Genomic DNA, 13,096 nt, shown 5'->3' with positions numbered 1-13,096 from the left:
CTGTGGTATGTTTCTAAACATCCTATTGCAACACCAATGGTCTCAGAAGTCAGCAGTAAAATCATGTGGCAACCACACCAGTATTGCTAAAGTTAGACAAAAATTTCCACTTTCCATGAGGTGAAAATACAGTCTGCTGTCTGTTTTGCATTAGAGAACTAGTTTCCATCTCTTACTCTGGAACTTCAGAATTATTTAAATGTATTTCTGGCAGATAGGGATAAAGAAATCACACCACTATGAGCAGTTTTACTTTAATATGATAAACTACTTTCAAAATTTGACAGCATCTCATTTCTCTTCTGAATTTGTAAAATGGCAGCTATGTTTTATCTTTCCCAACAAACAAACAGGAACAATGTGGTAGATTTTTCATATAAAAACTTCCTTTAAATGTTGGTATTACTAAGTTTGACCAGTCACAATTAACATTCTTAATGACAGCATCAGAATTTTACTAAAGTGGTGTCCCTCAAGACAAGGAGTAACAGTTCAGGAACTATGTTGAGTCCTTCGGTACGTTAGCAGGTGACTTCATATTCTGGTATCAGCGGATCAGGAGTTTAACTGCCACATATTCTGATCTTAGTGGGAAAGAATTCCTGTTGTAATTATGCTGCAATCACCATTAACTTTTGTGTCCCAGAATACTCTGAGAGACAAGTTAACAGCACTGGGAGTCTATTAACTGCATTAGAGTAAATGATGGGAAATTAATAGGAAGTTTCCCTCCCTCCCTTCTTTTGGCACTTTTGAAGGTAGCAGTAGGCAGGATGGATTTTCATATCATGTTGTATTTTATACAAGTATGCTATAACCATAATTTCTGTAGATTGATTTCTAAAGCATTCAGGCACTGAAACACAGCATGAGGGAAACAGAAGAACAGATCCTTGTATTACTCTGCAGTTGGGCCTGAAGAAGACTATGTGGAAAACCAGATGGACTCAAAAATTGCAAGAAGCAGTAGCAAAGGATTTAAATCAGGTAAGATTACAAGTGCTTTGGGAGGTTGTGCTGTAGATTGCAAGTTGGCATCTCTTTTCAATCTCAATGTATCTTTACCCCATGCACTGACATGACCCTTTATTCAACCTCGGCTTGGATGACATTTCTGCTACCTTCCAGGAAAGGAATTGTTTTTTGTAGCAGCTCCCTCTCGTATTCATTTTGAGAAAAGGATTAAATACTCCCTCTGACCAAGCTTACAGGCATGCTAAACTGAAGCCACTTCATGCTCCTGGCCAAACAAAGAACAAAAATACCCACAATAAGCAAAAGCAGATGGCTTTGGTGGCAGGAAATGAATGAGCCAGACTGCAGGTAAAATGGTTCTCTGAACACATCGCGGAGGTTTGCACTGACAGGTTCTTTGTTATCTGGGGCCTCCCCACAGGAGGCCAGATGTCTTCTGTTGTGAGAGAAGATAGAGATGCCCTTCCTTTTCCTCCCCCTTTAACTTATGGCTGTTTAAGTTACTGCTAATGGAAGCAGAAGCCTGTTTTTCCCTCTTGGTCTCTGATGTTTTTGGAAACAGAAGAGATAGTGAAGGGGGATTCTGATATGAAAGAAAAGGCCCAGAACTGGCCTTTACCTCCCCATGACCTCGATTTAAAGAACAGGGAGGTCAGTGCTGCTAATTGCACTTGAAAGGATTAACCACTTGATTGCTTTCATTTAGTGGAGCAAAATTTTTCTTTCGTCTCCAAGCTGGGGAAATATATCAGTTCTAGTGAGATGCTTTCAGTGTGAGATGGATGACTTGGTTTGGCTTCTTATACCAACATCAAAATTAAATAGAGGATGTAAATATTTTTATATATATGAGAGAAAGGGCAACTACATCTGCTGCTCAGACAGGACAGATTTGCAGCAGAAGTGACAAAAACCTCCTTCCTGCCCCCATAAAAGGTTATCAGAGGAACAGCAACAGACCATAACGAATCACAGATATTAGGTGTGCTCTGTCCCTTGGTGTTACAAATGACTCTTGCATTACACTGAGGCTGCACTGCAAGAAAAGGAATCTGAACCCAATTCCTGGACATAGTGTGCCAGATTTAAAATCCTTTCTGTACATTAATTTCATCTGAGAGTTAAAACTAATTTTCTTTTGGAAAAGGTTCTTAATCCCCATTGTTCAAATAAAGTGAGGTACACAAAACTTAAATTTGGAAACAATTTTTCACCTTATGAAACTATTTTCCAAAAGTAACAAAGAACAGCTTATACAAGCTTTTGTCTGACCTCTGCTTCTTAAATAAAAAACATGTTTTCAGGGAAATGTGTCTTGGAAGTAACTGCCCCTCTCCCCCCAGATTTTTCTCTCTGGTTCTTGTAAAACATTAGGTCAGTGGGTTAATTTTATTTTTGTTTGCTTAAAGTGGGTGAAAGTTTCCTTCTCAAGCTATTATACTTGTGTCATTAAAAAAAAAATACAACAATCTTTGTTTAAGAAATACAAGAACAGATGGAAATGTCAAAAGACTATCAAAATTCATACCAAAAGAATTAACATTAATCCTTTAAAAAGCCAAAATAACTCTCAATAGCAGTAAAAACCAAATGAGTAGCCAGTGTTGTTTCAATAGCACTGAGCCAAGATTGCTGATTTTTCCCATTGCTTGGCACATTAACTCAATATATAGATAGATATAAAAATTATCTTTCTCACTCTGACTTCAAGCCTGTGTTTCCTGTGGGTGCTGTTACAGTTCATGCACATTTCATGTGCACTCACATAACATAGCCAGCATTATGTTCTGCAAATGGAGATATATTTTTGTTGTCCACTGAAATGCACTTTTTTTATATGCACTCGTGCAGAGCAGCATACAAATATGAAGTATGATGTAAGAGAGTATATTTGTATCTTGTGTTTGAAGCAATATTAAGATTTCAGTAACCTGAAGCATTAAAAACACAATACAAACCAGCTGCTGGAGCCTGTATGGATTGCTGTGTAAGCATAAAAACATTTATGTAAAGTATTTTCCAAGACACTGTTTCTCTACACACTTCTCTAGCTCACCAGGGTGTGTGAGTGCCCTCCTAGAGGGTATGCTACAAGCGATAACAAACACTTCGATATTTATTTAAAATATAATCTATTGTAATTTTTCAGTCTATCACTTTGACAAGATATATTTTGTCTTAAGTAACACATTTCTGAGAATATTCAGAAATATTTATCCATCTTATATTGTACCTCTAATGAAACATTTTTTCTACCTTAGGATTATAATTTTTATCAATGTATGATCTAAAATAAATTCATATAACTCTGCTCTAAAGTTGTAGCTCAGGTCTATCTCTGCCAGCACTGGCTGTGCTGGTATAGCTTGGTAAAACTACATTCACATGTGATGGCTGACAGCAGCACTGCAACTATGACAAAACTCCCATCAGCACAAAGTCTTATACTGTTCTAATGTACCCCATTACTGCAAAAGGCAAAACAGAGCAGACTGACAGCCTGCCTAATTTAAGGAAGCCTTGTCAGAAACGTTGTGGTCAGAACCACCATCTTTTATTTTCAGTGCCCACAATATGCCACAGTGACATATTAACAGTAACAATATGCCATTGTTAGGCTAGTGCTCCCCCAAGTAATGATATTATATAACAGTAATAAACACTTAACTAAATTTGTTTGAAGAAGTCTAAAATTACCCAAGAAGTGGAGAATAATCCTACCATAACAGTACATGAATGGTATTTCAGGGATCATACACTGTATAACAGTGTTTAAAGAGAATACTTTTTTATTACTAGAAGAATTTTCCAGAATCAATCTTGAAAGTATGTAATTCATCTTCAGTTAATGTGCTCTTTCATTCTGTATTGCTGCCACTCTCCCTGGCAACTGAACACCATCTGCTCATTTCAGTAAGCCTTTGCGCCATGAAGGTGAAATCAGTATTGCTGTGCAAACCACAAAGAAAACATCTGACATAAGTATTGGTAACAATAAAAAGCCAGCATACTACTTCTGTCTTACAGTTAAGAGAGAACACTCCTTATGGCAAGAGGGGTCAAGTCCTCCACTCCCATCTCCAGAAATGTGCTCATCACAGTGAGCACATCAGGTCTGTAAGTTGAAGTACAGCAATATTTAGCAAAACGTAACTGTTCTCAAAGCATCAGACTGCTTATCTGAGCACTTCTACAACCTCAAGTGTGCAGGATGAGGTCTGCAGCTCCCTTTTGGACATTATTTAGAGTACAATCTACTTCCAAAAAAAAATCCCAGTTATGTTTGTGCAGTTCTATAATTACAAAAAAAAGCAGTGTCATGCACCAACAGACAGTTTACTCTTTTCCTGCACAACACTTGGCATCTTTAATCAATGAATACATAAATGAAAAGAAAAAAAGCAGATTATCATATTGTCCTTTGTAGCTCTCTTTCAAAATCTCCTGATGATAGTCCACAAGGAAATAATAAATTGCTTCTATTGTGGAAAGGTATGTATCTGGTTTTCCCTTCTGATGACGCCAAAAGCAAGTTTTCCTTGTCTTCAACTCAATTTGCAGCAACCCTGTGAAGGAAAAAAAGATGACCTAGATTAGACAATGTGGATTGGTGGCCAGAATGTCAGAGAAGACTTTGGTTTTGTTATCTGTCTTTGCTGCTAGCCTGCTCAGTGACTGCCTGAAAATAATTTCTCTTCCTGTACCTCCATTTTTCATCTGTAAACTGAGGCAATAATTTTATTCTCCTTTTTGGACCACTGTGGAATTTGATGAAGTGCTGAAAGTCCTAGGTTACAGTCTTCATACCTCAGTTAATTACAGGTTATCCTTCTACACAGCCTCAGTAAACTGCAGAGTCACTTCACATGGCAAGAGTGAAACCCACACTTACCAAGACTCATCAATGTTCATAAAATTATTATTCCATATTTTGCAAAGTTAATACTTTTCAAGTGTAAAACAGAATCCCTCAGACTGTTAGTATTGCTGAAGTGAGAACTATTTGCAAGAGCCAGGAAATTCTCATTTATGCTTGTTAAGTAACTGAAATCTCACTGAAATTACTCAGGAGTAAGTATGTCAACATCTCATAATTAATCTTATTAGATACTAAAAGCATTCCCACTGAAGATGAAAGAGGGAATTTGGTGCCCCTATGGCACAAGAAAATCTTTAATCTATATTCTCTATAACTATTCTATTATTCAGATGAATTTTAAACATGCATCTTGGTTTTTATGTTTCCTAAGATACACAAACTATTCAAAACTGATCCCACCTTAACATGTTATCACTTTGTAAACAGTTGGATCATGAACAACAGGGTACACACTTGTCAACAGTATCAGAAGCAGATTGTAAAGTTATCTTTTTCTATCACAATCTGATACTCTGTCTGATGGAACACTTTAACACAGGTAACAGTACAAAAATCAATCTGGTCTAAGAATTTTTAAGTTACGGAAACGGTAGTAAGGTCCAAATTCAGGCTAGAGCCCAGCACTTGTAATTCCACACTTTTAACCTACAAACTGTGTTTAATTCTTTTCAGCGTAATTGCAAGAGGGATTTAGTTATTTGCTTTGCAGTTAGTAATGTATAGTATCCTGCATTGTAGAGGAAATCTCAATTACAGCATTTTAAAAAAAACCTGAACATGAGAGTCTGTCCCTGAATTTAAATGTTGTTATTGGCATTTCAGAACCAAAATCTCAAAATAGCATAGTCTAATTATTACCTCTAATAATCCTACACATGTGAAACTTAAAATAGCAGTAGGAAACTGCATTAAGCTTGCTGCCCTCAAGAGTTTTCAACACTTGAATTCTCAGCCCTAACCAAAGTGAAAACTTCCATCAAATCCAGCAATGCTTCCACCCTAAAAGCAGTAAAGTAAATCTCAGGGATGATTCCTCCAACATGAACCTCCATGCAGTTGTGGTTTGAATACAAACAAAAATTCACTGAAGGCAAGACCACGGACACTACTGCGGCTACTGCAAGTGCAGTTATCAGTTACTTTCAAACAAAAGATTTTAGGACCTTTAATTAAAAAAAATAAAATAGAGGGGGTTAAGGATAAAAGTTTACTGAAAATGTTTCATCTGTACTCTATCTGTATACAGCCAAAGGCAATGTTTGCTTACAAATATGCACCATTCATATTAAACCCTGCAGTACTAATGTATAAGCTAATAAAATATTTACAGTTCAAATTTACAGGAAAAAAACCCAAAGCAATCAGTTTCTTAAACAATCATGGTGATACTGCCAATAAGCTCCATCACTCACATGATAAAGTCATCATTAACAATTGATTCAACTGTTTTCTCATCCAGGGATCACTTTTAATGAAGTAATCAATCCTAGACATTACCAACTCATCTATTTCTTGTCTTTAACTGATTTAGTTTTGTTTTCTAAAGATATATTAAGCATATTTTCCAAGATACAGAAGTATTTTTTGTCCAAGTTCTCTCAGCTTATTTTAAGACTGATGTACTCATGTGCTTTCTCTTGCAGCACAATTTACTAGATTTACTGTTTATATAAATATAGGCTTACAACACACAAGGCTTTTCTTTACATTTTCTTGGCTTCATTAATGTTTTCATTCAGTACTTCTTGTAACTTAATCTTAGTAAGTATGGCAATTACTTTTTATTTGGAATTATGAACACTCCTTTTTGAACTTTAGCATATGATGAATATTTTGTTGGATGATGACTTCACTTGCAATTGAACTAAAAAATGAAAACAGTTCTCTATTTTTCATGTATGTACAACATAAAAATGTCATCAGTTTATCCTCTATCCCATTCATCTTAGAAGTGAAAACTGCAATCTCTAAAAGGGGTATTAATGCAATTTATGTTCTTTATGACAAGTACTAAGGAAAGCAATGCACACACGGGCTGTGTGCACTGTTACACCCAATGTGTGGGTGGGTAAAATTCTCCCATACTAGAAACTGATTTGCATGACACTATGAAACCTCACAGCAATCCTGAAAGGTGCTCAGGAACCCAGAGGGCTGCAAAACAGCTGGAACTGAGATGCTGTAGAAAGGAGAGAATAGCCCACCAAACCAGCACTGTCATGGGGAAACTGGAAAACATTCAAGAGCTCCAAAGTAACCCCAATTAAGAGCTTTTGACTAATATATGCATAGCCTTCCATGGAAACTTTCAGTTCCCCGGCTGCCGGTTACTTTCCTTGAATTCATCCTCTTAAAATACTCTTTAAAAAGTTTCAAATACCTTACATTAACTTGCAGCATGCAATTCCTCTAATCTATACAGTAATACTTCAATGTAGCTGATAGAGTATGTTTTGTGTTAAACTAAACACTTATAACAGGATTTTAATTAGCCAATACATCATACTAACATGTGGGACTCTTTAATAAACTGACTAGACAGCAAGGCAATATTAATCTTCTAAATAAGAAAGTTTTTGAAATTCCTTATTGGATCCTTGTAGGATAGTGCAAAGCAGTAGCAGTATACATTTATGTGTATATATATGTGTATATATATGTATGTATGTATGTATATATATATAGCATATAAACTTGACAACCTGCCTCCCAGCTAAGTGCACTTTTTGCACTAATGAATGTATTTTCAAACTCTTATTAATCTCAAAGGAAATGGAATGCTATTGCTAAATTGTTTTGTCTTTTGTGGTTTTAATTAAAATGCTTAAATGTAAACTTCTTGTAAAGAAGCTAAGACAAAACCTTTTTGCAGAATTACCAGTTTCTCCTTTCAGAGCTGGAAGGGTGTGGAGGGCAAGTAGCCATTCCCTTTGTGTCTGAAGTAGTGAGATCATGGAAATGTTCATGAACAACTTCAGGAGAAAGAGAATCCAAGCTATGACAAACCTGTGCTGAACCTCCTAAAGTCCCTCATTTTCCTTCCTGGGGCCTGTCTGCCATCAACAGGTACACAACTGGTCCCACGGGTCCCTGGAAAGCAGGCAGCCACCTGCAATGGAAATCCTCCTGGCTTCCTTCAGAGGCCATTCAAACTACTGCTCTACTGTCTAACATGACAGCTCCCATTCTCTGAGACTGAGGAAATCTGCTCCAATGGAGAAATGAGACAAACAAATGTAAATGCTTTTTTAGTACTGGTATTATGCTTTTGCAAAATAAATTATATGACATGAAATGTAATGGAGTCTTTGGCTCAAGAAGTATTCCACAGTGCTGGAACAGGCTGCTGAATCCTTCATATACACTCAGATATGGGGGTACATACAAGCTTATATGTGCTCAGGTCTGTTATAGACATATGCCCCTTAATTATTTCTGCAGCAATAACATCTCAGTATCAACTTGTGTGTTTTTACCTTGAAGTCGTTCATCAGTTATTATCTTGTTAGTTTGATTCCAGGTACTGTCAATAAATATTATTTTCTTCAGTCTAGTGCCTTCACTCCTGCTGCTTGAGATGGATTCATTTGGATTTTTTTCTTCTTCAGGTTCTATTTTTGCTTGTTTAAGAAGTGGCTCTTTGGAACAGTCATTGTCACTGGCACAGACACCTTTCTTGGTGTACTTTTGCAGATGGAAAGCAATATCTTTTACTGAAACTGAATTGGGGCCAGGAAATACAAGTGCTACCTGAATGAAAAAAACAAAGAGATCCAAGTATCAGTGAAATCTAATAAAACAACAAGAACTGTTACATTAAAGAACAGAAGTTTTCTACCCTGTCTTTAAACATTTAAGTCAGGACAAGATGAAATATTATCTCTTAAAAGTATTCCATTGTCTAATATAGTGTTAAATCCATGTTAAAAACACATTAATGAATTGAGAACCTTAACAGAGATTTTTAATTGTTATTTCCATGCCTCTACTACCAACTCTAACACTTCTGTATAAAAAGATTTTTCAGCCAAGACAATGGTGTCAGCCCTGAGGAAATTCAAATGTCACTTGTCCCTGCAGTATATGGGGCAGGAGGGCCAAAAAGAATAGCTTACATTTAAATGAACATATACATCCAAGTTAAGCTTACATCAAGCTTACTTTTTGTGTGCTCTATGCTATAATAGACAAGAGTTCTATTTTAATTGTTTTCCTCTGTAATAGAGAATGTTAAAAATTTTAAGGAGGTTTAAATACTGCAGCTGCTAAACATGAGCACAATATTCAACTGCTGTTTAACTTGCTCCAAACTGAATACTTTAATTTATAGGCAAAATACTTCTTCAGATACACAGTAAATCCAATTCTCCACTATGTAAAGTAATGAACATGAAAATTCAAGGTGGTTAAATAGTGCTGCAGTCTTTTTCAGTTTTGGAAAAAAGAGTTCAGTCCAGAACTCTGTGTTTGCACAGCTAAACTTTGAGAGAGCACAGGATGGACTGCACTAATGGAACAGGGGCTTCCTCCCAGCAGGGCATTGCAGGAGGAAGCTGCACCTCCCCAGCAGAAAGCCTGGCTGTTTCTAGAGAATCTCTTACTTCATGTCTCTTCTTTTCATATTCTGGAATGCAAGGGTATTTATAAATTGTAACATCATCAGGTGCCAGGAGCTTAGCATGCACAGCAGTGCTTTTGCCATCAGTTTCATTTGGGTGTTTAATAATGTCAATCTTCAAAGGTAACTAGAGTAAAAGAAGAAAAAAGCAGTATTTATCATCACATTTACAAACATCTGTACAAAAAGTTACTCAAAACTTGTGAGAAATTTCTATGGGTGTGTCATTAAAACATATCTGATAATTTTTGACAGGTTTAAAACAAAACTAGAGACAAATTAGAAGCAGCACCTTTTATATTCAATTTATGCAAATACCTAAGTAAGCAATGATGCACTTTGGAATGCAGCCAGCAGTACTGTGGTAAAATCTCCAGAAATAGAATCAATAAGGTAAGCTGGATGTGTTCTTAATTTGAGTAATATAATGGTTCTAAATACAAATACTTATCTCTATTAGGCATTCACCCAACTGTGAAAATGGCTATTTCAATGAAAATACACCTAAGTTTACTAGGTCAAATTTCCAAATACTTCTAAAGTATTTTTATGATGCTTTCAAACTCCAGTGTCTTAAAAATGCATCTTAGATCCTAACTGATTTTGCAAAATGTCTCAGTCCTCTCTGATAGTTTCCCCAAGTATCTTAGCTGAAAGGCATTACACTATTTGTATTTTAAGAGTAGTTATCTGAATTACAGAATCATGACATATTGGAATGTCTTTTAGGTCACATTTTATGCAAAATTCACCTTTGGTTATGGATAAACTTTTTGTTCACAGTATAATGTGATCTGGCCAGAGTTATTAGAAACTAAACTTTCAACAACTGTGAAAACACAGTTGCATGAGAAGTGGAGTGACTTCAGTCTATATTCTCATCTAGAAGATACATAAATGTTTATGTGAGGATTGGAACATTTTCAGTGTTTGTACATGTAGTTCCTCAAGCAAGAACAGTAATTTTATCTAACTGTAGTTTTTTCATACTTATAGCTGTGTTCAAGATGAATGTCTGTAAAGAATGAGTCAGAAAAGAAATGGCTGCAGACAGACTATTTGCTGTCCACAGTAAATAAAATCAAAAAGGTATTATAAAAATCTTTAGAAATATTAACCTTCACAGTTGGAATTTCTGTGGTAGGAACAGTTTCAACAGGGACAAAGCATGTATAACAATAAAACATCCTTGAACTATTGCATCGGGGGCATTTTGATCTCCCACTCTTTTTTGCCTTCTCCAGTACTTCCTGGGATGCTAACTGTAATCGTTGAAGTGGATTATCTTGAAACGATGATGGAGTCTGCAGAAGGCTTTCCAAACACTCACTACTTCTTTTTGGTCCTTGAGCATTTTCTTCATTTAAAAGTGTAGATGAATTTAAAGACATGGTTAGCTGAAACAGACAAAATGTTAAAAAAATCTAATTACTGTGAACTAAACTACTGGAAATTATTCTGTATTATCCCATTTAACAAAAGCATCGAAGAAGGTATTTCCTACAACTGAAAGAATACTAACATCATCTGATTCAAGAGATTTCAGGAGAGCATGAGATAAATATCTGGAAAGAACCTGAGATCTGCATCCTTAATTCACAAATGCACATTCATTATCCCACTCACTTAACTCCTGCAGAAGTCTGTTATTTCTCTGTTGTTGAGAGCTGTGCCGAAAAGTTTATGAAAACACTGGTAAGCATGATGAGCAATCCCATTAGTCTACAGCAGACTACTGACAAGGAATTACATGCCTACAGGATAGAAGTTTGTAAGACAAAAATTAATTGTGCAAATTTAGATCTCTATCCTAAATTTTACTGTGTGTGGGCCAACCAAATAACCTGAATGAAATTCCTCATGGATAGAAGTCTGTGAAATAGAAGAAATTTTCCAGAAGACCTTGAGGCTGAAAAGTAACAGCTAGAAGAGGGCTTTGGTGCCCCATGTACCAGACAGTAAGTGCTGACCCAATTTAGACTTCTCCAAGTTTATTTAGAAACATTGATAGATTTTTTTCAGGCTTTCTTCAGGACAGCTGTTATCTCACCTCTGCAGCTGGCACAGATGTGAGCAAGGCATGAGAAACATGCCCATGTTCCCACCCCAGGGCTGACAGAATTAGTGCTGCTGTACATTCTGACTGAGCACTTGGAGATCTCTCATCCTCACAGCAGCCCTCAGCCAGGAGCCTGCACTAGATATAAACTGCCTTTGGCACTTTGCGCTGCATCACTTGCAATGAAAGAAGTTAAGCCTCAGTATTTACTTTCAGCTAATTTAGGTTTACTTTTTTCATGTCAAGGATCACACTTATGAAATAATGTAGCAAAGTCATGTTTAACAAAAACAAACACATCCTGAAATGTAATCCAAAATTAAGCGTTTAAATAAAATCAAGTGTAATAAAATTGGAAAGTAACAAAACAAAAAAACTCAGCTAAGTTTCCAACACAAAATTAAAACCAATCCCAGAAAAAATTGTTATTTTCTGGTAAAATGAAAGACTTATGCATGCCTTCCCCTCCCCCTCTGCCAAAGTTTAACTTTTGAAAGGTCAGGGATGTCCATTCAAACACAAAATCTAATACGCATATAAATTTTCTAGTGCAATTTGCTTTCAAGTTTCTCTGAGATAAAGCCAGTATACTTTACATCTCAAAGTAACCTGTGCCACTATCAAGTTTCCTCAAGAAGCAGAGGCCGAGAGGCCCTGGAATTGGCCATGCATTCCCAGCCTGCAAACTGATTCTTCTCAGTGCAATAATGCCTTACACTGCGCGGCGCTGCACGGTCACACCCTGGAGCGCTTTTGTTACCGATACTGACACGGGATCCGCCGTGCCTCAAAATAATGGCTGTGCCCAGGCTGCACACTACACATACAGCACACTTCAGAAAACGACAGACTACAATTCTGAGAGCCAAATCTCATTTCAGACACGTATTTTTAAGACTAAGTAACTCCATCTGCATCTCATCTCCAAAACCCTGGTAAATCACTGTCGGTGGAGGGTACCCTCCACACTGCAGTTCCAGGACAGCTGAGAACATCGGCCGGTGCATGTGGGGGGCTGTGTAAAGCTCACGGGGTGCCATGACCTCTCTCTGTGCTGCTGCTCGCTCTATCAGCCGAGCGAGGGAGCGCAGGCCGGGGCCGGAGCGCTCGGCGGGCACAGCCCCGGCCTCTGCCGCCGCCACCGCAAACAGCGCGGCTCTGCCGCCTGGGCGTGCCCGCCCGGCCCCGTCCCGCCGCAGCGGCACCAAGGCCCCTGGGGCGCAAAGCGCTTCCCACCGCGGGCCGCCCGAGCCCGCCCCGCGCTCAGCGCGGCCCCTGCGCGCTCCCGAGCCGCGCTGCCTCCTCCGTCCTGCCGCCACCGCCGCGGCTGGAGCTCCTCAGCCGCTCCTCGCCCGGCTCCAGCTCCAGCCCCCCCGCACCGCCCGCTCCTCACCCGCCGCCCGCCGCGGCTCCCGCGCGGCCCTCGCAGGCCCCGGAACGAAAGTGCCGGGCTCGGCCGCCGCGGGAGGCGGGGACGGAAGCGGCCCCGGGGCTGAGCGCGGCGCCCGCCGGGCCGCCCCTGCCTGAGGGGCTCGTGCTGCTCTGGGCGCCTCACGTCCCCCAT

The 13,096-nt window shown here is 38.5% G+C and overlaps 1 protein-coding gene across 1 annotated transcript; it reads right to left on the bottom strand.

Moving 5' to 3' along the window:
* Window positions 1–3,513: 3,513 nt before the first annotated feature.
* Window positions 3,514–13,096, bottom strand: DTWD1 (DTW domain containing 1). The gene is made up of 5 exons (XM_033070774.1): window positions 12,926–13,096; window positions 10,592–10,870; window positions 9,457–9,600; window positions 8,332–8,605; window positions 3,514–4,541 (listed from the first exon to the last, which is right to left on the bottom strand). Exons 1-5 carry the CDS (start codon window positions 13,094–13,096, stop codon window positions 4,312–4,314), a joined length of 1,098 nt encoding a protein of 365 aa, XP_032926665.1. The 3' UTR covers window positions 3,514–4,311.

Source organism: Catharus ustulatus, chromosome 12, assembly GCF_009819885.2.
Source record: "Catharus ustulatus isolate bCatUst1 chromosome 12, bCatUst1.pri.v2, whole genome shotgun sequence".
Taxonomy (NCBI): domain Eukaryota; kingdom Metazoa; phylum Chordata; class Aves; order Passeriformes; family Turdidae; genus Catharus; species Catharus ustulatus.
This window is presented reverse-complemented; position numbering and strand designations above follow the sequence as displayed.

What these genes read in the sequence shown, in the direction of transcription:
- DTWD1 (XM_033070774.1), bottom strand. Translation starts at nt 13,096, where the DNA reads ATGGGGGACGTGAGGCGCCCAGAGCAGCACGAGCCCCTCAGGCAGGGG. An exon ending in CAGAAATTCCAACTGTGAAG is followed by an intron (nt 9,601 to 10,591) that starts GTTAATATTTCT and finishes CTTTTACTCTAG; the next exon opens with TTACCTTTGAAGATTGACAT. An exon ending in ATGAAAAGAAGAGACATGAA is followed by an intron (nt 8,606 to 9,456) that starts GTAAGAGATTCT and finishes TTTTTCATTCAG; the next exon opens with GTAGCACTTGTATTTCCTGG.